Consider the following 27,274-nt stretch of genomic DNA (forward strand, 5'->3'; position numbering starts at 1 on the left):
AGGACTGTATTAACAGGAAAAACATAGCTTTTAAGAATAATGACAGAGCAGGGGTGAAAGAAGTACAAAGGGAGCTCAACCAGATGTGAGAGATGCCGAGAAGCATCATAAGGATATATTAGAGCAGAATTTTATGACAATGGACTCTAAAAAGCTGTGGGACTCTATGAAGGCAATAACTAACATGAACACAACCAAGAAGCGCCTCATTACTGATGATGATCTGAGGAAAGCAAATGAACTAAATGATTTTTTTCTCAGGTTTGAAAAATTTGATTTTTCTGAGGAATGTAACGGTGCATTGGATACTATTTCAATTGATCCATGCTTTGGGATTGTTGACCCACACAGGATTCAGTAAATTTTTTTTTAAAGGTTATTTTTGGGGCATTTTTGCCTTTAATGACAGTGACAGCTGAAGGTATGACAGGAAAGGGGGGAGAAGAGACAGGGGATGACACGCAGCAAATGGGCTGCAGGTGGGATTTGAACCAGCAGCCACTGCAGAGGACTAACAGCCTCAATACATGGTGCGCACGCCCTACCGACTGAGCTATAGGGGCACCCAGGATTCAGTCAATTTTTAAACATGTGTGTACTAAAAAATTCACTGGCCCAGATGGTATCTCTGCACTGCTCTTAAAGGCATGTGCAGAAGAACTCAGCCCAGCGTGGTGTCCCATTTTCCATCAGTCTGTGAATTTACACACTGTACCTGCTATCTCTGTCATAATTCCAGTTGCTAAGAAACCCTGTCCATCTGAGAACAGTGATTTCAGACCTGTGGCCTTGACTTCAATTGTTATGAAATGCTTTGAAAAATACATGTCTCTGCTGAAGGCAGAGGTCAACTCGTCACTTGACCCACTCCAGTTTGCTTACAGGCAGGGCAGGGGTACGGATGATGCCATTAACAGCATCACCCACCTCACTGTTAAGCACTTGGAAGACCCCCAAGCCTATGCACGGATTTTATTTGTTGATTTTAGTTCAGCTTTTAATTCACTGCAGCCTCATCTTCTCATTCAAAAACTGAAGCAGATGAGTGTCAGCCCTTTTTTGATTAAATGGTATTTCTCTTTTTTAAACAATCGAAGTCAGCAGGTCAGAGTCAACAACATCCTTTCTGAGCCCAGATCCATCAGTACAGGAGCCCCACAGGGTTGTGTCAGCTCTCCTGTCCTTTTTACACTGTACACAAATGAATGCACAAACAGCCACTCTGGGAACTTTGTTTTTAAATTTTCAGACGACACAGCTATCCTCAGTTTACTGTTAAAAGGTGCAAACCAATCAGCCTATTTCTGCGAAATAGAAAAATTTGTGCAGTGGTGTGATGGCAACCACCTTATTTTAAATGTTGACGTCTATAGCAGAGACTTTACTTTTTATGTAGATTCAGAGTGTATGGTGTGGACCAGAAGATTATGTTTTTATTCTATCAGGCTGTATCGGAACGTGTGTGAGCTCTTGCCTTCTGGCAGACGATACAGAGTTCCCCACTGTAAACTTAACCAATTTAAAAATCATTTGTTCCTACCTCCATTAAGCTTTTGAATAGTGCTGTTTGAGGCTGCAGGGACTGTGCAATAGTTTCATGGTGTTTACCACAGGGTATGTGCAATATGTGTTATGTATTTGTATGTGCAATATCTGTAATGTGCAATGTGGATTATGTGCAATTTATTTATTATGTTGTTTGTTTTATCACACTGTGGAGGCATGTTGTATGCAGCATTTGAGTTCAAAAAATATTTCCCTATGGGGACAATAAAGTATATTGTATCGTATGTCGCTATGAATTGCTGTGCCTGGCCAGAGCATGGATTCACCAAGAGAACAAGCTGCAGAGAGCCTCGCTGTGATCATCCAAAGACTGGGACTATTTTAGCAGTTAATTTCAGTCAAACTTGTCTCAGCTTGTTGAGACAAATTTTTGTTTTTTAATTTAGGTAAATTAATTGTTATATAGTTGAATAATAAAAAATAATCATTAGATCAATAGATAAATTGATTAACACATTAATCAATAATTGAAAATTTAATCGTTAGGTTAATTGTTTAAAAAATAACGGTTAGGTGCTGCTCTAATTGGATTGCAATCAGGTAGTGCTTGTCCGCATGAAAGTGCACATGTAGATGTACCCAAGACACAGTGAAGACGCACTGTGATCTGATCAGACAAACCACCTCAGGAGGTGGTCCAGGACACCATATGAGCACAAGCTGTAAACCACAACTTGTAAATGAACTTCCATTTTCAATCCACATAGAAAAATACATAATCATGGGTAATTGTGTTGTGAACTTTGTTTGTGAGATCACTGCTCGCTGCATGACAGGGAGCTCAGTTGTAGTGTGTCTATGGTTACAGTAATGTGCTATGTGGATTAGGATGTTCTTGTAGCTTGTAAATATCAAAATACTTTGAGCTTCTCTCTAATTCTTTTTCTGCAGCTCTCTGGAATAGGGTGTTACTATACAGAAGCATGGGAGTGTCATAAAACAAATAAAACTGTAAAAGAATAAAAAATAAATAAGAAGAATTTAAATAGTTTTTTTGGTCTTCTCCCTCCATTTGCAGACTTTTTCCTCAGGGCTACATTAAATATGAATGGTATTGTGCAATATGCTGCAGTAAAATTATTGCGTTGCACAAAAAGCCTAGGTATAAAATATTTTCCTGACACAAAATATTACTGTAACCTTTCAGTGTAGTTTAGTCCACCTGTCACTGTTGGCTCATATTTTTAAACTTAATGGTTGTTATTTAGGAGAGTGATATTTATGAAAATGTGCTGCACACTTAAGAATGTGTTTTGAGATGTAATATTCCTGTACTGTGACGAAACACATCATTGCTGGTGTAATGCTGACATTTCTTGATAAATCTAAAAATTGGCATTTAATGGGGTGAAAATGACATGTTTAAACACAGCAAGCATTTAGACTTTGAAATGCTATATAACATACTAAAGCAAATAAATATACTACAACAACAAAAAGTTCAGCGTCACATAACCGATTTTGTAGCAGTCATATTCACACAAATGCTACGCACGATGGTCACATCACAGTGTCCATCACAGTCATGACAGTGCTGGTTACAGAGACACACACGCATTTGCATGAAGTCGGTGTTAGATTCCAAGAACAGGATAAAGAGAAGACAGACAGTCTACAGGAAGATGAAGCAGCCAAACAGCAGTAAACTTTCTAGCTCTAGTTAGCCAGTAGCAGACTGATGTTCAAAGACTGACAATCTCCTCTCCTGTTCTGGCTGAAGGATAAACAATCTGGGCCCTATCTTATGCTGAACTAAAGCACAAGACAAGTTACAAAATTCTCTGTGTATTCTGTCACTTATAATTCTTAGAAAGACTGAATAATCGGAATTTGCCTAAATTAGACACATAAAAAAACTGGAAATCAGAATCGGCCAAGAAAATTGTGCAGTGCATTTCTTGAAATTTATATTTAAAAAAGGTGGACATCTTCTAATAATCAGAGTTTGGTGCCCCCTACCCCCTACAGAAAACAAGCAAAACAAAAGAAACAAACACGCATGCTATTAAAGAATCCAAAAACGTCTGGGTGACCTGCCTACATTAAAACTCAACAGTAATCCCATAGATCAATAATATTCAACACAAAAATTACTTTTGCACTGACAAGGTCCAATAAATCAAGTCCAGTCACATATTCAGCCCAAAACACTCACAACAATCAGCCCACAACAATCAGATCCATACTCAAACTGTACAAAATCAGCCAGACAATTACATTTCTGCTTATATTTGCCAAAATAAACAACTACTATGTAAACATACTCATGATGATTGATTGATTGATTAGTGTCATTTCCATGCATTTTAATATTGACAGTGTAATTAGTTCACCATAATGCCACAATGGACAGAAAACAGCAAAACAGTGTCTTAAAAAGTGACAGATGTCAGAAATGCATCACCTGTCAGGATGTGCCACCTATTGCTAGTCAGTGGAGTCGTTCTGCCACTTTGATGGAGGCAGACGCTCATCAACTCTTTTTTAAAACTTTTTTTTTATATGTGGTGATGCCACTCATTGATTGGCAAAGACATAACATAATTGTGCACCTGACTGGTTAGAGGATTTGGACTGGTAATAGCTCAACAGTGAAGCCGTTTTCTTATTTTATGTGTTTAAACTGGCGAAGCCCTCAGAATATGTATTGACCATCAGTCAAATTAGAGCAGTTGTTTTTACCTAAACAGAGGCGGCATCACATCCAGGCAAAGTACCTGGATGCGTTGTTCTGATCTACTGCAACAGATTGACATTTTGTATAGCCAAGGAAAGCCCCAAAAGTGACATTCTGCAGGTTTTATATATAAAATAAAGCCAGAATATGGAAATTAGGTGCATTAGGCAGTTGTACTGTTAGATGCTTCTTATATTGCTTTTCCACCAAACGACTTGTTTTTGCTGTGTTTAGATACACCAGGTTTATTTGTAACAAGATATCGAGCACTACACTGTATTTTTCCTTCAATTAGGAGGCTCTTAAAGGGATGGTTCACCCCAAAATAAAAATTCAGTCATTGTCTAGTCACCCTCATGTCAACTGAGGGTTGGGTTTATTTTGTTAGTCCACAAAACACTTCTGGAGTTTCACAGGAAAACAGAGTTGCAGAATCTCTCAGACGATGATATATATATATATATATATGTGTGTGTGTGTGTGTGTGTGTGTGTGTGTGTATATCTATATCTATATCTATATATATATATACATATATATATATATACTTTTGGTTAGAAATCTGTATATGAGGACATGCTGAAAGTTTAGAACAACAAAGACTTGCCTTATTGACTGTCAGTACATGATCCGCTAAATAAGATCAGTATTAACCTGATACTAGTTCACCAGTCAGATAGATGCATCCCTTGTATCACTGCCATATATACACATGTTGTGCGGCCGTACTTGTGCCTGTGTAGTAGCAGGTCTTGTGCATTTTGCACTTGAAGAGCTCTAGTCCCATAATGGAGTAAATGGTGACCATGAAGAGGACCAGTAGGGTGATGTGAAAAAGAGGCAGCATGGACTTCAGGATGGAGTTCATCACCACCTGCAGGCCTGAGGGGTAAACGGGATGCATTTTGAAATGAATGAAATCAGTATTCCTAAAAAATCTTACTTGTCATGTACCACAGCGTCTTTTCGTCTTTTCTCTTGATAACTGATAACTGTTAGTGAAATAAGCTAATGCCTCTGACCACAAAACATTTACTAATAATAATAACAAATAATATTACTCAGAATAAAAGCACAATAATGTTAAAGTAACTTTCAGTTATAAAATGATGAAATTATACAATTAACTTACACACACACAACTGAACTGTTTTTTGAAGTTTGTGATTGAGCAGCAGACTGGTTACTTACTGGGAACTCCAGAGACAAGTCGAAGTGGTCGGAGGACTCTGAATGCCCGCAGAGCTTTCATGTCAAAGCCACCACCTTTTTCTCCTACTGGAGCCTCCACTCCACTGATGTGATTAATGGCATCCACTGCCACAGTGAACAGGCTGCAGAGACAGAAACACAACACTGGATGTTTTCTCTGGTTGCCAAAATGCTTGTTCAGAACATTCAATGTTCCAAAACATCTTTCCTGACTATACTGACACTGACAGGTCCCACAGCTCTTCTTCTCCTCTGGTAAATCTTGGTTCCCCTCCACATTTACTTCGCAGTTTAAGTATAATTTAAGTATTTTTACTTTTGATACCTTTGTATTTTTTGTGCAGTCTTCTTCAAACTCAATCCAGATAAATGTTTTAGTATTTCTAAATAAATATTTAGCATTTCAAAATAATATATTAATAATTTAGTGTCTTAAAATAATGATTTCATATTTCAAAATATTGAGCCAATTTAATCAAATTAATACACTACATAAAATATATAATCCTAATCTATAGTTATATTTATAAAATATGTAATTGATTTAAATATTAATAAGTCATTATCCTGAGAAAATGTTTTCATTACTTTGAGATACTAACCCAACATTTTAAAATACTAAAATTATAATTACTGAGATAATAAGTCATTATTTTGAGATAGATTCACATTGCAATGACTTACAGGAACTTCTTTTCAGCTAGCCAGCCAGTCACCCAAGTCTAACGTAATGACATGTTCTTTCCTCTCAGGCACCAACAGAAGCAACATAAGCCTGTCCTAGCCTTTATGGCTAGTGTCTACTTTTTTGTGTGTATGGGCCTCATCAGAGGATAGAACAGGAGTTTTTGCAGGGCAACTATGGGAACATGGGGAGAACATGCAAAATCCAAAGAGAAAGGACAAGGTCTGAGTATCAAACTAGGACCTTGTTGGCATGAGCTGACAGAAACAGAGTTCATGCTCCTAGGACTAACTGTGACCACTATTCTGCAAAGCAACGACACAACACAAACAGTAAATTAATATAGAACATTAAATTACAAACTAAAACGAAGTGTGGTGGTTCAGTGGTTCAACACTTACCCAACAGATACACAAACAAAGTCCAGAATGTTCCAGCAGTTTCTTAGGTATGCATCAGCATGAAAGAGAAATCCATAGGCAACAATTTTGAGGAAACACTCGATAGAGAAGATGATGAGGAAGATGTACTCCAGGCTTTCCTGTAAAACACAAACAGCAACTTCTATTTGAATCCATGTTGCTCATAAATAACCCCTTAAAACAAGGGAGGAAGTAACTAATTGCAAATACACTAATGTAATTAAGTAGATTTGACTACTTTTATTTTAATGAGTAGATTTTCTAGTCTGTACTTAAGTATGTATTAAAATATGTAATCTACTTAGTTGCTTTTAAAATCATAATTGGGTACTGAGTACAGTAAGTGGAATTAATATCCAAATCTTTCATCTGCATTTTTGTAACCAATAAGGTGATCTGATCACAAACAGGTCAATTAAAAAATGACATATAGACAAAAAACTAAACACTGCAGCAGTACAGGTTTGGAGTGAAGATGTTAATGATTAATCATTAATTGATGAGTCACCAGTAAGAATTTAACCGATTAAAGATATACCCATGGATATTTAATCAATAGTCTAGAAATGGCAGTAACTGCACCTCATTTGACATTGTTTTGTGTGGTGGAGCCATTTGCTGAATAAGGAAAGTAAAACTTAAAATGGGAGAAAAAAAATAATAAAAAAATAAAAAATAGATTTTTTTTCCAGTATTTTCTAAATTATCAATGATCAATAGATTGTTGGCATTTTTACCCACTGATTAAGGAAACTGCAAAAAATTTGCAACCCTAGTGTGAAGAGGTCACTGATTTATTTATTTATTATTATTTTGATAACCAATTAATCATTTTGAGTCATTTTTTAATAAAAAAAAAAAAAAGTCTGAATTCTCAGATTTCAGGTTCTCAAATGTGAATATTTTTTGGTTTCTTGAGGATGTTAACTTGGGCTTTGGAAAACAGTCATCAGCATTTTTCAACATTTTCCTAGATTTTAGGGAATTAAACTGATCGATTAATAGTCAATTAATTGAGGAAATAATTGACAGACTGATTGATGATGAAAATTTTAATTAGCTGCAGCCTGAGGTGACTGTGACCACTGAGCAGAACAGAGAAAGAGTTGGGAGGAATTTAGACTGAAGATTTGGAAAAACACAAACCACTCTGATTGAGTGGCTGCTATTGACAGTGTATTAAACATCAATGGTTAAAAGTAACTGATACTCTGAGTAGTTTGAGACAAATACTATGTACTTATGTCTTTTTCTAATACCAGTACTTTTACTTGTAACTGAGTAATATTTTAGTAATGTAAGAGTACTTGTAGTTGAGTTCATTTTTCAGTGCTCTTTCCACCACTGCCCTAAAATAACTTTTTTGCATGTATACTGTTTGGTTTTAATTCAACTGATACTGATAGTTTGTCAATGATAGCGTGAATAAGTCCTTAAGTTATTTCCAATGTTTAGATTGGACAGCTTGATTAATAATAATTTACACCATGACCTGACTGACAGCTGAAAGGTGCTGCACATCAAGACCACATCTAAAAGTGTTCAGTTGTACCTGGTGTTTAAACTAATATGTGGCCTAATCTTTTCTTAACATCAAAATGAAACTACCACTGTGTCTTTTTAATGCTCACACTAAATCATCTCATCTACTCATTTCTTACAGCTTCATTAGAGTTTTATGTCACACGTCACAGTGATCGACTTCTGTCTATTCATGTCATCACAAACTCACACATCACTGGAATGTTTTATGGCTTCTCCCATTTCAGCAGAAGCATGCAGTCATGTCTATTTTAGATACACAGCACATGGACAGTGCCCTTCAGTGGTATTCAGCTGATATGTGAGCCTGATATTGTCCTTGTATCCTTGTCCTTGGATACACACTAAAGTAATTCAATTCATTTAAATCGACTAATTAAAGTAACAAATCTCTGTCAAGTACAACTTGATGTCACATCATGTCATGTCACAGGCTTGTTACCAACCAGATCTAAATAAAAAAAAAACATTCTTGATTTTCTTTTCTTTCAAAGTGTTTCTTTAATGATAAGACAGGAAATACAACAAGCATAAACTGAGGATGGACAGTCCAAATACTGTTCAAATATTTAAAAACAGTGTTTTAAAATTTTTGCAACATACCTCAGAAAATATTGAGTCCTCCAGGTACCACCTTACTGTTTTGTGGTTGGTGCAATGCTTAACACCAGTGTGTGGGCCTGAGGACCAGCCACCTAGAGGCCCATTCCTAACGAGCACCAGTACTCGTAAGGGAATATACTACCTAGAGAGACTACCATGAGACTACCCCCCCCAACAAACGCAGAGATGGATGAATACGCTACACTCAGCAACCACCTGATATGCAAGAGATTTTGGTATTGAGCAAATACAATGGTTTGATGGTTAGAGGGAGCAAGACTCATGAGCTTGTGCTGTCAAAAGTCATTTGGAGTCTGGCATAGCAGGTAAGCAGAGGGTGACCAGCGGCCCAGGGACTTTAGGGTTGATGTAAGCAGGTGAAGCACTGAAGATGTAGTCGTGCCAGTTCTTTGGGAGTGAAGGGGAATAGCACTCAAGGTAGGATGCAGCTCAAGTAAATCACAACTTGATGAGAACCATGGTCTTGTCATGGGTTTGCCACCATCAGCGATGAAAAGAGGATGCCAATGGAAGTGTCAGGAATCAATGACAGGAAATTCATCATGGAAGAGAAATGAGAGAAAGTGGTGTTAGTCTTTGCAAAGATAATTGTGTGCCTTGGCAAAATCTATCAGGCCTTAAGTGTTTGATTTACTTCGAGACCATGGTGAGGGTTAAAGGAGAGAAACTGTAGTCACCAAACCTGAGAAACCCATAGAAATAGTCAACAGAACTGCTTCCAGCATAATATCAGTATAGTGAAAAATAACCTTAACTTGAGCTGGACACCAACTAAGCACCAGTGGAATAGCAAGAAGCAGTCCATCGTTGCCTGAAGGGAGAACCTTTATGACACTGAGGAACAACTGAATGAAGAGGTTAGCATCAAATGAGATATCAAATTCCCACTAGCATGGCTTGATACTTTGCAATTAAGATGGCCAGATTCAAATGAAATACAATGAGAGCACAACTGCACAGAAGTCTACAGGTAGAGGACTGTGGAGGAGGTTGGTGCAGAAAACCCAAGTTGAATCAGAGGCTTAATTACACTTTGGATAATTAAAATCTCATGCATTTGAATGCGGCAAACGACAGATCCTACAGTGGTTTGAACGTGCTTAGTCTAGATCACCCGAATAAAGGGTAGGGCTAGAGGAACATAGTTCCTACATACTACTGACATTAAAGCATGAGAGAGTATAGCTACTACTAGCTACTAGTTCATGACCAGGGATGGAAGCGCTTGTTTAAAGAAGTTGGTCAATACATGACCAAGTCAATTGTCACATGAGGGATTTATTAGTAGCATTTTGAGCTGCCTTAATCATTTATTTAGGATGTAGCTACATTGTCACAAAACACCATAATCTGGTCTTGGTCCATCTGTTGCCCCAGAGAGAACAAACAATGACAACTGGGTAAAGCTTGTAAAGAGCAGGATTGATCAAAGAATTGAATTTCAGTTTGCCAGATATCTGCCACTCATATTGAAGAATCCCCAAAAACCAACAGAAGCAGTGCATAGGGGAATCTACGGGTTCAGCAAGGTCGTAATAAAGGCAATGGAAGTTCCTGGTGGCTAATCTCCTGGTTGATTAAACGCAAATCAAATTTAGACAAATCTAACAGTAAGAAAACATCCTGAAAGTAGTACAATTGAGCACAATTTATAAATCAATAAGTTTAATGCTGTCCATATTCCTGTGCGTTAAGAGCTCCTTGGAGCCATTCACCACAATCAACAATTGCCAAAATGTATTCACATGCTGGTGACATGTTGCACTTACACCCTGCAATACAAGATTGAGCATTAGCCTTTGTCCAAGACCAGTGTCTTTAGATTTACGGAATTAGCCAATACGAGTGAACATGATACAAATGCTTGCCCTGTGCTAAAGATACTTGCATAGCAAACATGAGGAAGGGCCTATGCATGCTCGTTCTCAAAGACATATGCAAGTTGCAAATGTTGTACAGAATCCAGCGTAATGCCTCTGGCAAGGTGACAAAGATGCAAAGGCTAAAGTTGCAACCAAATGCTTATTTGACAGAACAATGAATGCCATTAGCGCTAGGAGAGTGAGGGTTGAGATTAGGGCAAACAGTTAATCGAAATTGCCAAAATCGCAATGACGTTGTCCCAAGTTGCCTTAAGTGCAATTTGTGTTGGATACAAATGTGGGTTAAACCAGTGTTTCCCAACCCTGGTCCATTCAAATGATAAGCTTGTCATCAAGCCTCTGCAGACGCCTGACAACAACCTGGGCCCCATTTCCCAGAGCCTTCGTAGTGCTACGGACGTCGTAAGTTGTATCTTTAGGTCTCCCTTAAGCGTACAACAGCTTCCCAACTCTGGGAAACAGCCCGGGAGACCTTAAAATACAACTTACGACGCACGTAGCGCTACGAACGCTCTGGGAAACGGAGCCCAGATCATTTGAATCAGGTGTGTTGGAGCAGGGAAACATAAGACATGCAGTGCAGGGGTCCCTGAGGACCAGGGATGGGAAACACTGGGTTAAACTACTGTTTAAAATATTGTCATGCTGTGAACACTTCCTGCCTGTGCAGCATATTTACAGACTTAAGAAAAACATTTCTTTGGTTTAACTCCTTGAGCAACTAACTCTATAATATTTAGATGAATATATTAGAAATATTTAAGTAAAAGTACAAGTTGCTCATGTCAAAAATTATGTTTTCCTGAACCAATACTTGAAAATGCTAAAAGCCATTAATAATTTGCAAAACATTTTGTTTCTTTTGGTCAATTTTACCCCAGTTTAATTTTCCTTATTCAGAAATGGCTCTGCCAGACAAAACCTTTTCAAAATATGTTAATGAGAATTAATTGATTAAAGATTAATAATTTGTTCTGTTTTTCATTTGCATGTCTTTGTTCTCATTGGCCAGTTGATCAGATCTCTTGACTGGCTACTGAAATGCAGATGAAAGGTTTGGATATTAATTCAAGTTGTAATCAGTACTCAACTATGGGTTTACAAGTAATTAAGTAGATTATATCTTGTGATGCATACTTAAGTATGAGTAAAAGTACAGACTTGAAATCTACTCAAGAGTATTAGTATCCAAAAAAAATAGCTAATTACGGTAATTTGAGTATTTATAATTAGTTACTTCCACCCCTGGTTGCAGATTAGGACCTGCATAACAGAAAATTAAGATTATTCACTCATATTTCCCCAATAAAATAGTGATGTAATATCAATACATTAAACAGTAATATTTTTGTCCCCTTCTTCAGTCAATATATGAAATAAAAACGGAACAGATTACCTGTTAAAATTTGGTCCCTGAGGGAAACAGAATTGCAGCTGCAGAGGGCAGGAGCCGAGACCCATGGTGGAGTTGGAACTACAGTTCCCAGAGTCCTCTACGGTGTGACGTCAGCAACAGCAGCGCATTTTTGCCCGTATCAAAAGTTACAGACGGTGACCCGGTTTGTTTACATTTCGGCACAAAAGTTTGCGTTGACTCAAAGGAATAGTTTGCATTCATCATGCTGAATGTTGATGTTGACTCGAGAGAGAGGACAGGAAGGCTGACTCAGCGGAGGGACCGGGTTCTGTTCGTGTCGGCCTTTAGGGGGAAACTACGGGAGTGGGAGAAGCTGCGTGGGACGCTGCTTGGGAAGCGGCTTGCTCATGCTGGAGCTTCCACGTTTCTTTGGGAGGAGCCTCTGTCGGAGTTTACTTGAATGTGGAGGTAACTGAAGAGCTCCTCATGGCCGAGGCCGGGTGGAATGAAACCATGGGTGTAAAGTTCTGCAGGACGCGATGTTCAGGCCATTGAGCCAGTTGTTTGCGGTCGATAGAGCTCCATCACGGATGGAGGTTATCCAAATCATACTGAAGAGCCTCGGTTGTCTGAGCCGGTGTTTGGGGAAAGACAGCACCTTCCCGTGAAGACGGAGACCTACACTCCGAAGAACAAAAACGTAAACGTAAATGACAATCATATGAGCAACAATAGCCGATTACCAGTCAGCTGAAACGACGAATGAACAGGCAGTGACACAGCGTGCATGGCACACAGTGAAACATCAAGTTATGGACATCGCCAACAAAATATCATCCCACAGTTCATCACATGGCAATTCAGAGAGGGTGACCAACAGTAGAAGTGCCCTTTAAAGAACACCATGACTGACCATTCCACTGTTAGAGATTTGGCCATTATTGGGAGCTTGTATCATTTGTGTCTGGCCACCGGCAGCCTGATCAATTTCTTATGTGGCCCCCCATGAAAAATAATTGCCCACCCCTGCTCTAGATAGTTCATACCAAACGCAGGGGTGTCAAACTCATTTTGGTTCAGGGGCCACATACAGCCCAATTTGATCTCAAGTGGGCCAGACCAGTAAAATTAAAGCATAATCTATCGATTATTCTGCCGTTCTGCATGTTCTGTTTTTCTATTACATTACTGTTGCTTTATTTAAGAACAATGTAAAGTGGTAAATTGCTAAAGTAAAATTATTCAGTAAAGTAACTTTACTTTTACTATAGATTTACTTTTACTGTTTTTACTTTACTTTTTACTTTTTTTTCAAGTACAAAGGTAAAAGTAAAGGTAGTAATGTCTGCAGAAACCACAAACAGAAGATGGAACTAACTCTTTGAACTGAAACATTCACCAGAATGTTTTGTTCACATGTTAAAATCACAACATTTTTCTTCTGGAGCAGGACAGACGCTCCCAGACCCTCAGAGGACAGGGGACTGGTTTACCAACATGCCACCTTTTTCTCCTCTTATGAGTTTGCAGGTCTGTATTTAGTCATCAAAAAATAACGATAAGAATACCATTAAAGTTACAACAACAGCAATAAAAATGTTGATTTTTCAAAAATGGAAACAATAACGTGCAAGATTTTTAAATAGTTACAATAGTTACACTGTGGTATTAGTACTTTTACTTAAAGAATGTGAGTATTTTTTCTATCACAGCAGGTCAGTGATCAGTGTTTCAGTGACTCTCTGTGGATCAGTGAATACTGTTTTATGTATGGCGGCCCGCCACATTAAAACATCGACACCACAACATGATTTTCTGTTTTTTGAGCTGCGCACCTTTTTTGGTCGTGTCTAGAAGGTAACTCTTTATTTGCACAACTCTCACGAGATTTGTGTTCGTTATTTCTACTAAAATAATCGAACTCACGCGATCTTTCGCGGGTCTAGGGTTCCCTTCTAGACACGACCCTCTCTGTCTCTCTGTCAAACTAATAACAGGAGACTGTCGGTAAACAGCACGATGTTACACTCTGCAGTGTTTCACACAAAGACTTTATTTGTGTGGACACCCAGGTTTGATTTGTCACCAATTTTGTCATTTTAATTTTTTAATTAGTCCGAGAGGACGACGGTATCAGTGATTGATTAGTGATCAATGTGCGCTCCTCTCCTCCCTGACCTGTTCACTCTGCTGTGAGAAGATCTGAAAGTTTCTCACAGAGAAACACAGACTCTCCTTTACATATAGGCCTCCTTATACAGTTGTTTAATTTTATAAGTGCATCTGGTTGGTGTCGATGTCATTAACCATCACGTTAGTTTCTGTTGTAATAAACTGTCATTAACAACAGTCTCCTCCACATGCAGCTTCTCTGCTGCTGTGAAAACTGAATCGCAGGTGGATTAATATATAGGGAAAAACCCAGAATGCGAGTTAGGTTTAGTCTTTTTGTCTTTATAAAACATCCTGCTGATGAAGAAAGTCAACAGATGAGATACAGACAGGGTCAGAGAATCACACTGACCTCCTCTGTGTGTCTGTACTGTGAGTGTGTGTATGGAGGAACTGCACTGATGCAGAGAGGAGAGATGCTGCAGCCGTGTGATAATAAATGACATCACAATTTAAATGTCGCCACTCATCAATACTTTGGTCTTTAATAACCACCACATGTGAAACACAGTGTGCTGTACAGTTGTTCTGATTTAAACATATTTTAGTAATCAAATTACTCGAATTACTCTAAGAATCGTTTCAACCCTAACATTTCTTCAACAACTTCTCTGTAATTTTCACACTTTGCAAAGTCATCCTGTGGGCCGGACTGGACCCTGTGGCCGGCCGGTTTTGGCCCACGGGCCGTACGTTTGACACCCCTGATCTAGAGTGAGGTATGTCACGTGTGATTGGCAACGCAGCTGGAGTTGTCTGCCTGAACTAAGTCTCAGGCGTCGCCACATTAGTACCAAAATTCTGTAACTTCTGCAATGTCCATAAGCAGTCATTTTGACCTTTGACTTCCAAACTCATGAGCAATACCAGACTAAGAGGTTAATGCATTTACTCTTAGTCTACCTTTCTAAAAATGAAATAACTCCAAAATGCAAATTTTGTAAAATGTTTGTATATATTTATTAATATGCAACCATCACATGTAGTAAAGCATAATGATTGCATATATTCAGAGCAGTATTTTTCTGTAGGATAATAACCATTAGTGATCTGATTCAAATTGAGAATAAACTAGAATTAGTCAGAGCTAGAAACAGTTGTATTTATTTTATAAGATTATTTATTTATCACAAAAATAATCATAGGCTATGGGAAAAGAATGGCAGTGAATACAAAAGTAAAATTTAAAACAGGGAATTATAGGTGCTGAGACAAAAAGTGTTAAAGCTATCCCTGGTCCTACTTTATTTTAATTGAGTCTAATTAATTCATTAATTATTTGTATTTTGATGTCAGGAAGCTGGAAACTGAGGCCACTTGTGAGGTATTATTAACTGAGACACCATCTCCAACTGTGTAAAAGAAAACAATACAACAGCAGCAGTTTCTGTGGGGTCAGTGTGACCACCTGTGGCTGAAATAAGTAAAAATGATCACATTTTCCTTGCCCTTCGTGTAATTTATATAAAAAACTTTTTAAAATGAAAATACAGAGACTTTTAGGAAAAGTCACGTACCAACTGCATTGTATTTTTAATTCAACAAAATTATGGTACATATAAATTTGAAAACAGTCAAAATGACCACCTCAGCTGTTCTAGTATTAATTTGGCTGTCAGTCTCATTTTATTTAAATTTTTCTAACTATGTTGCCATCACAGTTAAGCTTGTAACTACCAGTAATCATGGATGACATGTGTATATGCTACGTGCATGATCATTGCTACATTGTATTTTTTAAACAAAAATACAGGAAAGCCAGCCACTCGAGGAAGCTCACTTACCACCAACTATATGCGTACCACAGTTTGAATAATTAATGAAGGAAAAACAGAATGTATGATTTATGCTGGAAACGAAGATGGGAGTTGGGACACAACCAGGGGTAAGTGTAGCTGTTTGTATCTCTTAGTTCTAACTAATGAGTTGAGTGCATTTCCTTCCTTAATGAACAACTGCAAAGTTGATTTTTAAAAATATTTAAAATTATCATTTATTTACTTCCATGTAGACTTACTAGGAGTATTTTCCATTGGTTTTGTTGGTGAATTGCTATGTTTCTTGGTGTATTAGTGCCACTAAAGCTGAGGACACGCTACATGATGTTAGCCCTGCTTTAAAACTTGCCAACAGATTGTGGATGTTATTGACAACCCCCCCTTATTGGATGCACATAGCCACATGCCCACCCGAGGGAGGATCCTGATGTGTTAACTATTCAAAGGTTGGATCCAGAAGCCCATACAGATATCAAACAGGTTTAATGTCTAGATGTGTCGGGGACAACTGGAAAATTTTAACATATCGCCCAACCCTAATTGACATTTTTATCCAACTTGAAAGGTTAACATTAAGGAAGATCTATTGGCAGAAATGGATTATTCATAATAGGGCTGAACAATTTTAAAGAGCTATCTAATTGCAATTGTTTTGACTAGCGGTGTCCCGATCCGATGTTGATATCAGATATTGGTCCGATATCAGCCAAAAAACGAGTATCGGATTTTATCAGACTGCATCTAAAATCTCAGATATAAGCGCTCCGATAAGCAGTCCATTTTCCGCTCCAGCACTTCTATCCAGTTTTGATGTTTGAGTAACATCACTTGATCATGCCTTTTCTAACATTCCACACTACAAAATAAGTAATAAAAGTATGTATGATTCATGCTATTGGATCGATATCGGTATCGGCCCATACTCAAGGCTGCAATATTGATATTCCGTATCGGAAGTGAAAAAGTTGTATCGGGACATCCCTAGTTTTGACTGATATTGCAATTGCAACATGATTTGTGATATTAGAGGAAAGGAACATTTTTACATTATTGACAAATTATCTGACAAGCAGATTTTCAAACACATGCAAGCCTTAGTTTGTTTATTTGAAGATATTTCATTTATTTGTATTATTCATTTAGTTATCTTGATGTGAGATTTGTTTTAAAAATCCAAATTTTAGTTATTTTTTAAGATAAAATATAATTTCAGTTGCACTTTAAAGAGGACTTTTTTTTTTTTTTGCAGTTTACCTCAGAGATAAAAAATAAATTAAAAGGGATTCTATTTATTTGTTAAAGATAAGAGAAAATATCTGTTGTAGTTTTTATATATTTAAATATATATATTATATATTTATTTATATTTTTAAAATATATATTCATGCATAGTTTGTGTTTTGCAGCTACACTCTACCTCAGACATGTTGTGTTTTTTGTCTGAGAAATAATTACAGGAATATTTTTTCAGTCATAATTTGTCTGTAAGCTCATGCTGTTAAAAAAAAAAAAAGTGAGAAAATCGTATTGTGAAGCCAGTATTGGAAATAATATTGACTCATGAGTTGAATGTATCATTACATCCCTATTGTCCATCTGTAAACCTTTGGATCAATGAGCTGTCTTCTTGCATAGTTGTAGAAAGGCTTACATACACAATCAAAAAAGTCATACAAAAAAGTCATATCTTTAATAAAATACTGGGTTCACTAACATTTTTGGAAACGAGGACCTCATATTGTAATTGTACTGTATCCAACTAATTACTGAATTACTGAACCCCCCCTACCCCCCTACTGCTATCTACTGGTTGGCTTGAGAGCACGCAAGTACCACGCTAAAGTGACAAATCTGACAGATGAAAACCACGCTGTGCTGCGAACCATGCTTACTAAGCTGCAGAATTAACATTCCTGTTTTTTAGGAGGCTACAGCCAAACAAAAAAAATCATTTTCGTATGGAACAGAAAGAGAATTTTTCCTTTGTCATTTCAAATTTAAAATGTGTGCTTGATATGCAAAGCTTGAGTCATGCTAGCAAAGAAGGGCAACTTTTAACAGCATTTTACCACCAAGCACAAAACCTACAAGAGGGAATCTACAGCCAAAAGTGAGCTCTGAACGAGTAAGATTAAACAACTAAAATCTCCATTTTCATGAAGCCTAACACCAGAAGAAATGCAGCCACCTTAGCATCATTTCAAGGAAGTCACGTTCTTGAGAAACATAATAAACCATTCAAAGACAGAGAGGTGGTGAAGGAGGCATTTCACAGACTTTGCGTCACTCAAGTGAGTTGCCTCATATAAAACAGCAATATCTATTGACAATACACACGACATCAATAGCAATAATAAAGTAATTTAGTAAAATGTTTGATAGATTCACTTAAATGCATTCAATACAAGCCAGCATGACAGCACATAACAAATAGCCAGCCTGTCATATTCCTTGATAATAGAGTATACTACGAGTGACAAAAAAAACAGCTAGTCATTTAACAAACAAACCCCACATGATATGAAACATCATAGCTGTGCTGCTAGTGAGTTATGTTATTTGTCAGTTATTTTATTTGTTGTTTAGCTCCCTCTGCTGGTGGGTTTGTATAGCAGGGACTTAGATCACATGGTCTGTGTCTCTAGCTGATAAAATAAACAAAACACTTTTGGTCAATAGTGTATTGTGTGTTCATGTTGGCCACATGTTCTGGCTCACTTTCAGTGTGGAAATGTGTATGGGATATATTGTTTTTAGCAACATCATGCTACATTAGCCAACCTAAATTATGTAATGTAATTGTATTGTTTAATACAATTTCCTCCTAAACCAGACATCTGCAACCTTTGCAATCAAAAGTTTTTGGCCAAAAAAGAAAGAAAAAAAAATATATCAGGAGCCACTAGTAATACATTTTCTTTTTTCCTTTAAGACTTGTAAAATTTTGCATCCATAGCTTTTTGAGACTCAGGAAGACAAGCCACTGCCAAAATTTAGAGGAAACGGCACCAAACCATAGATGTGAGCTATGATGCACATTTTATTTGACAATTTATTTATGTATTTATGTGGTATAAGCTACATATTTTTACCGTTGGCCAATGTAAGAATCACTTTACACTAAAAAGAAAGAATTGACTATATTTTTTTAAATAAATAAGTTTCTAAAACTCAAAGATTTAAGTTTATCTAAAGACAAAAAGTAAATTATCTCAAGAAAAGATCAGCATTTGTTAAAACTTTTTTTCAAAACTTCAGTTTCTGATTTCAAGTTTATCTTTTTTTACCAAACTAAAACGAGCTGACAGTTGTAACTCAGCAGAAACAAAATACACTCACCAAAAAGTCTCTGTTAGTCTCTGCACTTGTCAACAATCACCAGCTCAGCTTTGGTTGAAAATAAATCCTTAATCCACTGCTTTAGATGTGAAAATATTGGCTATCCGCTGTCTCTCTGATGACCGGCCTCTGTTAATGCCTTCAGTTACACAGCTAATAAAGCTAGTAGGCTAGCTACAGCCAAAGTGAGTTAAAACAGCAGTTAGCGTTACACTGGCGATACACTGCCCCCTGCTTGTTTGGAGTTCACTTTGTCAAGTGGCCATATTTTACATGCTACCCCTTCAACCTTGAGGGTTTTAATAGCAGCGTCAATCAGTAATTTCAGTACATTGCTGTATTGTTTTTACATTGCATTTACAGAACCTTGTAACTCTCCGAAGCCACCTAATGATACACTGACTTTCTTGTAGAACTATGATGCTACACAAAGCCTATAGAACAGGGGTCGGGAACCTATGGCTTCAGAGCCAGATGTGGCTGTTATTCAAGTAAAACATTACAGAAATCACAGTGTTAAAAATAATCTTCAAAAAACAAAAACATTCTCGTGCATTTTAATCCATGCACTAATTTTTTACTGCGGAGAGGAATTTGCCTTTGTGGAGAGAGCAGGGACCGCAGTGTGTCTAATATGCAATGATAAAATTTCATTGATGAAACGGTCAAATATAAAGCGACACTTCGACACACGCCATGCCACATTTGCATCGAAATATCCAGCAGGGGACAGCAGGAAGAAGGCCTGCCAAGAGCTACTAAACATAGTGCAAGCCAGTCAGCAGCAAATCCGCGTATGGACCCAACAAGGTGAACGGAATTCGGCTAGCTTTGCTGGTTCTTTAGCAATAGTGAGGAACGGAAAGCCATTCACAGACGGCGAGTTTGCCAAAACATTCATGCTTGATGTGGCTAATGAACTTTTTGATGACTTTGCGAATAAAGATAAGATAATCAAACGAATTAAAGACATGCCTTTGTCAGCAAGAACTGTTCACGATCGTACCATCATGATGGCAAATCAAGTGGAGGAAAAACAAGTGAAGGACATAGATGCAGTGACTTATTTTTCCCTCACTTTGGATGAGTCAACAGACGTAAGCCATTTATCCCAGTTCAGTGTAATTGCAAGGTATGCTGCCGGTGACACACTGCATGAGGAAAGTCTTGCTGTTTTGCCAATGAAAGCTTCATCAAGAGGAGAGGATTTATTCAAGTCTTTACAGATGGATAAACTCATTTCGGTGTGTACCGATGGAGCGCTGTGTATGGTGGGGAAAAACAGAGGATTTGTAGTGCTTCTTTGTGAAAATGAAAACAGACCCATCCTAAGTTTTCATTGCATTTTACACCAGGAGGCGCATTGTGCTCAACTGTGTGACAAGCAGCTTGGTGAGGTGATGTCGCTGGTCATTCAAGTTGTTAACTTTATTGTTGCCTGAGCTTTAAATGATCGCCAGTTTAAAACACTGCTGGATGAAGTTGGGAGTAATTATTCCGGCCTGCTCTTGCACAGCAGTGTGCGTTGGCTGGCAAGAGGGAAGGTGCTTAGCCATTTTGCAGATTGCCTGAGCGAAATCCGGACATTTCTTGAGATGAAAGACATCGAGCATCCTGAGCTAGCTAATACTGAGTAGCTCCTGAAGTTTTACTATCTCGTGGACATGACTGAACATCTGAACCAGCTCAATGTGAAAATGCAAGGCATTGGAAATACAGTCTTGTCCCTTCAACAAGCAGTGTTTGCATTTGAAAACAAGCTGGAGCTCTTTATCGTGGATATTTAAACAGGTCATTTACTACACATTTTGAAAACAGAGATGTGTGCAAGCAAGTGACCCTGCTCAACATTTTGATCTCCAGCAGGTAGCTGGCTTCACATCTAATCTCCTGCAGTCATTCAAAGCACGCTTTGGAGAATTTCATGAGCACACTTGTCTTTTTAAGTTCATCACTCATCCACACGAGTGTGCAGTGGACAAAGTCGACCTGAGTTACATCCCTGGTGTCTCTATCAGAGATTTTGAGGTAGAAGTTGCTGTCCTGAAGGCCTCAGACATGTGGGTGAATAAGTTCAAATCACTGAATGAAGATTTGGAAAGACTTACACGACAGCAAGCAGAGCTGGCAAGCAAACACAAGTGGACAGAATTGAAAAAACTTAAACCCGCAGACCAGCTGATTGTCAAAACTTGGAACGCACTTCCTGTCACATACCACACACTACAGTGTGTGAGTATTGCCGTACTGACCATGTTTGGCTCTAGGAATGCATGTGAGCAGTCATTCTCACATCTAAAAAACATCAAGAACAACCTATGATCACGTTTAACAGATGAAAGCCTCAACACCTGCATGAAGCTTAACCTCACCACGTATCATTCAGACTACAAAGCCATCAGTAAAACCATGCAGCATCAGAAGTCGCATTAATGGTAAGAAGTATTTTATGTCGTTACTAAAAAAGAATAATTTCAGAGACTTATTATACTCTAAAATTGTTGGTCTTGTTTAAAAATTCACACATTTAGTTGTATTCAGATTTATAAAATATTGTATGGCTCTCACAGAAATACATTTTAAAATATGTGACTTTTTTGGCTCTCTCAGCTCAAAAGGTTCCTGACCCCTGCTATAGAAACACCTGTAAAAACTTAAGCTGCAATTAAAAAACAAAAAGAACAGCTAATGTCATTTTCTGATGTAACTGTATTAAAATCACTGCATAAAATTAACTGTAAGGAGTTCTCCAAGTCTGTTAAATAACTGAGATTTCTTTCTGTCTTCAGGGTCAGTATATTAATTATGTGGTATATTTCACCCTGATAAAAACAATACAACATTAAAAGTCTACCTGGAATTATTTCTCTTTTTCTAATTATAGTAACCTCTTGAGATTTCATTTAGATTTTCTCCTGCTGTCGTCATTACCACATTTTGTTTGAATCAAAGAGGGACAGCTTGCTTGTTCTTGTTACAGAGTGTACCTGGATGATGTATTTCCACCTTTACATCAATCCCAGTTGAAAGCGGGTACTGTGATTGATTTCTTTCTGTGAGGAATACAGCATGTGGCCAAATGCATTTTAGAAAAGAAGAAACAGCAACAGTTGACATCAAAGCTCTGCTTACCTTAAAAGTAACAAGTAACAACCACCTTCCTAGAAATGTATTGGAGTTAAAAGTACAATATTTGTCTTTGAAATGTAGTGGAGTTAAAATCATAATTTTCCAAAAAGCAAATACTCAAGTAAAGTATAGATAGAAAAAATGTACTTAAGTACAGTATTCAAGTAAATGTACTTTGTTACTATCCACCACTGGTCATAATGCAGAAACCTGCGTCATATCACATGAAACAATGTTTTTTTGAAAAATCAGGAAAATTGCATTTTGGGGCAAAAAAAATATGTACTTAGACCAACATGAATGTTTGTTTTTCAATACACAGTGAATACTGCTGGAAAGCTACAGAATTATATAAAGACCTCAAAAACGTGAATAAGTGAACAAAATAGACCTGTCCTTTAAAGGTATAGTATAGTCGGGTTTATTAGTTTGTTAGTTCATAAAACACTGCTGGAGTTTCACAGGAAAACAGTGTTGTAGAATCTCGCAAACAGTGGAAACGAATGGTGACCAGATTCATACATGAAAAACAATTGGCAAAAAACCCAACAAACAATAAAATGCCTCCATACAGCTTGTCTGGAATAATCCAAGTCTCCTAAAGTCATAACATGCTGTTTGCACACAACACACACCCACACACACCCACTTCAGACAGTATGCAAGTGGACATGAACATGGCTCCAAGTAGTTAAGTATCTGCAGTGAAGATTCAGGCTAAAAACAATAAGTAAATAATATTTTTTTAGTCAACTTGGCATGTTGGGGCTTTAGGAGACTTGGGTTACACCAAACAAACAGTATGGAGGCATTTTATGTTTATGTGTTTTTTAACATTTGAAAACAGGTCACCATTCACTTCCATTGATTGGGAGATTAAGCAACACTGTTTTCTTGTGAAACTCCAGCAGTGTTTTGTGGACTGAAAAACTAAACCTGACCTTCAATCAGCATGAGGGTGAGTAGATTATGACTGGATTTTCATTTTTGGGTGAACTCTTCCTTTAAAGGACAGGGTCTATTTTGTTCCATTATTTCTGACTCAGTGGCAGCAGATGGTGGTGTTGCGTTGTGTTTTACAGTTTAGTTAAGTCAAATCACACTGCTCTGTCCTGTTAAAATGTTAATTCATTAACTACATAGGTCAGATATTGGAATCATAATCACATAGTATATCTACTTAAAAACTGATGGTATGTTTTGACAGTGAAAAACATGAGCCAGTTATTGCAGCTTTTTATATGTTAAGTGTTTCCTAAGTTTATATTAATTAGAGTATGGTCTAGATCTGCTCTATATGAAATGTGCTCTGAGGTGCTTTCTGTCCTAATTGGTGCTCTATAAATAAAATTGACTTGACTAGAGTTTTATGCATCACTAACATAAATGTTGCACCGCATGAACCACTTTAGAAATAGCTGCTGCAACCCAATCCATTTTAGTAAAAAAATAAATAAATAAATAAAAAATCCAGTGTTTGACATTCTTCATAAACCTGTTTGGTTTGTACCACCAACAATATTTAAGTTAGTGTTAGAAGCCCAACCGTGATGTTACATTTACATGAGTGAGTTAATCTAGTAGTATGGAATAAATTGATGTTGGCATTAATCAGCACATTTAAGTCAGGCAAAAGATTCATCTCAGTCAGTTAGCTGGACAGTGAAGTATTCATTAAATCCTGTAATGTTGAAATTATACATTAATTTTGGTTTCAGTTAAGTCAGTGTCATCAACAAGAATTTTCAATTATATGTAACACAACTTTCAAATGTATGGACAGTGTTAACAGATTTGGATTAATCCAGCATTTTATTAATCTATAATAGATTAATACAATGATAGATCAGACAGACAAGGTAGATTAGACAGATAGATTAGAGAATTTGTGTACTTTATTAATCCCAATGAAAGACTGGTGTTACATAAATCAAGTAATTCACAGTACAAGAAAATTGCTAAACATGCTTTCGGGTGATGTATAGATGCTTACTACTTAAGATGTTTCCAACATTATGAGACCATGGCCAAGCCCAACCCCCAATATAACATGCATATATGCTTATCATTTTTATATTATATTGTATTGCCAGAGATTAGAGAACCATATCCCACATATAGAAACATATAAACATGCAGTACTACAGCAGATGGAACTCTTGTCTTCCATGGGCAACCAAAACATGTCACTTAAGGTAGGTAGTGTCAAATATGTCTATCACTGCTCTGACATCACTGTCCATAGTGTTGAGCTGCCTGAGCAAGTTGTAGAGCCTTTGTAGCTGCATATTAAAGGGTTTTAACAGGGTGATTCGGATGCTTTCTTCTTTTTTTGTTTTTTCTAAAAGTAATATAAAATGTAGTTTACGTAAATGTTACTAATGCTTTCTATAGGCACTACAGACAATTATATCAGTGGTATGGTTCGTCCTCCAGGCATTGAGGTACCCACTGTAAGAACCACTGGCCTAAACTACAAAATATCTGCAGTATATTCCAATATCCATTTACACATGAACAGAGACATGCTGACGCACCAAGTTGCTGTTGGTGTTGTTGCTGTCTTCTTCGGGCATAGGCAAGTAAACAGCCAGGGCCACACAGTTGGCAAAGATGGCCAGTAGGATTATGATTTCAAAAGGTCTGAAAGTGATTCATAGGAAGCTCACATGCCAATCATAGTATTTCACATATAGATGTTCCCTCATCACACAAATAAAACAGCAAACTCCTTGACATGCACTCACAAATACCACCTGCAGCTGTGCTACAAATACAACATTTAAGGATTAGTGAAAGTAAATCTGTGGTAGCCACAATCACAAGAAATGTTATCATATCTGTTTTGTTCAGCCACCCCTCTGCCTAGTGACCCTTTGCTACAGCAGGATACTTCCACTCCACGATACTGATGCACGCCTTGCGGAATGGATTCCTCAGTGTCAAGAAGAGGAGAGAGCGTGCAGGCCTTGGGTTTCCTCCTGTGGCCATCAGCTTTTTTAGCTTCTCCTTCTGTTTTCTCTTCAGAGTTTCCTCATCCATGATGTAGGATGATAACGGGGGACTGCTGCTGTCTGCCATTGTGGCTTCCAGAGAGTTTTTGTTTGAAGTTTTTTTTTAACTAGAAGAGGTATTCCAAAGCCCAAGATTTTTTCAATACGTGGTTGTGCTCTCAGCTACATCTGTCCATTCACTCAAAACTTCTCTGAACTTGTCTCAATCACGTCTCACAGCGTCTGTTGCTCATGGTTTGACTGAGCGACAGAGCCTCTCTCTGTCTTTTATCTGTGGAATGGCAGCTGTCCTCTCTACTCGAAGGGGATTGGTTTACTGAACAGCTGTTTGGGCAAGAGAATAAATATAGACAATGAGCACGGCTGTCATAGCATGACAAAAGTCACCTCATGCTACAACCATGCTGTGCTACATTGCAGATATAGTCTGGGAGTACTTTACTTTTTTAAAAGTGCATCTCAAACTGAAAGGGGTAGAAGTGAAACTGAAAAGACAAATTAAACATAATTTAAATAAATTAGAATATTAACATTTTAAAATAGGATAACATGCAGTAAAATAAAAACCCAGTGTTTCAAACTGCATTTCTACTGGACCTTATGATGTCTATCTGTATGTTTTTATGAGGGTGATGCATTGTAATAACTCATTTTCATACTCTTACTAAACAATGTAATGCGCAAGGTGAGAAAGTGTGAGGGCCCTATCTTACGCTGATCTAAAGTGCAAGTGGAAAGCACGAGGCGCAATGGATTTAATTTATTCAAGGTGTGTCCAAATCCACCTTTGCCATTTGTGCCAGGGTTGGGAGTGATATTTTGCCCTGCCCCGCCCCTTGCACCACCAGCGCAAAGCAGGATACACCTATCAGATGTGCCCAAGTGCCCTCATTAATTCACAGGCGAGTTTAGGCCGAACATGCAATAAACCAATCAGAAAGTCAACTCTCATCACCTTTGAGAGGCAGGTGCACCAGCAGCGCAAGCGGAGGCAGCATGACGACGGATTTACCAGGAAGAAACAAAGAGAAAAGATTTTTAAAGTGAGGAGACAGATCTCCTGTTTCCAGGAGTGAAAACATGATATATGGAGACAGCAGGACGTCTCCAAAACAGCTTCATGTGTAAATAATTTATTTTACATTAGCGCCTGCAAAAACCAATACAATAAATGAACCGCAAATGTCATGCAGATGTGTAACTACTTATTTGAACCTGAAGCACATTGAAATTGTGTCGTATTTTATAATTAATTATTATCATCATCATCATCATCATTATTAACTCTGCTGGCTGAGGATCAGGGGAGAGAGATGGTGCAGTAGAGAGGGGAGGCGAACCGATCCAGTCTAGCTGTGAAGCTTCCCGGTTCCGCTGGTCCTCCTGAGCCAGGTGGAGGAGCAGATACGCGGCTGTCTGTGCTCCTTCTTCTTCTCCTCTCCCACCTAATCATCATCTCCTCCTCCCATCCTCGCTCCTCTGACCCGCTGTAAAATAATCAGAGAGAGTTTCTTAAGTTTGAAGTGCACAAAATTACGCACAGATATATCCAACCAGCTATGATAGAAGCACACATAACTTTTTCTCTCAGGTTGGGCCGGACTCGTGCGGTCAAATATAGTGTCTTGTATATTTTCTATGTTATAGATCATAATTCTTTCAACATTGTTTTCTGGATCATAACAAACACACAGACATAAACACTACAGCTGCTCCACCTGTCATGCTGACTCATCTGATAAAGACAATCAGCTGTGATCCTGTTTGCAGGTCTGCTGAGATTTATTGGGCTTTATTATTATAATAATAGTACTGTTGTGCTTATTAGTGAGATTAACTTCAAAGACACACACGCGAGTGCACGACTTTTAAAC

General features: G+C 37.8%; 1 protein-coding gene across 1 annotated transcript in view; it reads right to left on the reverse strand.

Moving 5' to 3' along the window:
- The window catches only part of LOC146330985 (dihydropyridine-sensitive L-type skeletal muscle calcium channel subunit alpha-1-like), a 137,089-nt gene extending 110,817 nt beyond the window's left edge, over positions 1-26,272 (reverse strand). The window contains exons 1-5 of the mRNA XM_084725882.1: positions 25,280-26,272; positions 24,924-25,029; positions 6,542-6,681; positions 5,435-5,577; positions 4,973-5,125 (exon numbers count right to left, since the gene is read on the reverse strand). Of these exons, the coding sequence (XP_084582008.1) occupies positions 4,973-5,125; positions 5,435-5,577; positions 6,542-6,681; positions 24,924-25,029; positions 25,280-25,467 (730 nt within the window). The 5' untranslated portion in view covers positions 25,468-26,272. The remainder of the gene's footprint in view (positions 1-4,972; positions 5,126-5,434; positions 5,578-6,541; positions 6,682-24,923; positions 25,030-25,279) is intronic.
- Positions 26,273-27,274: the final 1,002 nt, after the last annotated feature.

The sequence above is a fragment of the Lutjanus erythropterus genome, chromosome 2, assembly GCF_056507025.1.
Source record: "Lutjanus erythropterus isolate fLutEry1 chromosome 2, fLutEry1.hap2, whole genome shotgun sequence".
In the NCBI taxonomy this organism is placed as follows: Eukaryota; Metazoa; Chordata; class Actinopteri; order Lutjaniformes; family Lutjanidae; genus Lutjanus; species Lutjanus erythropterus.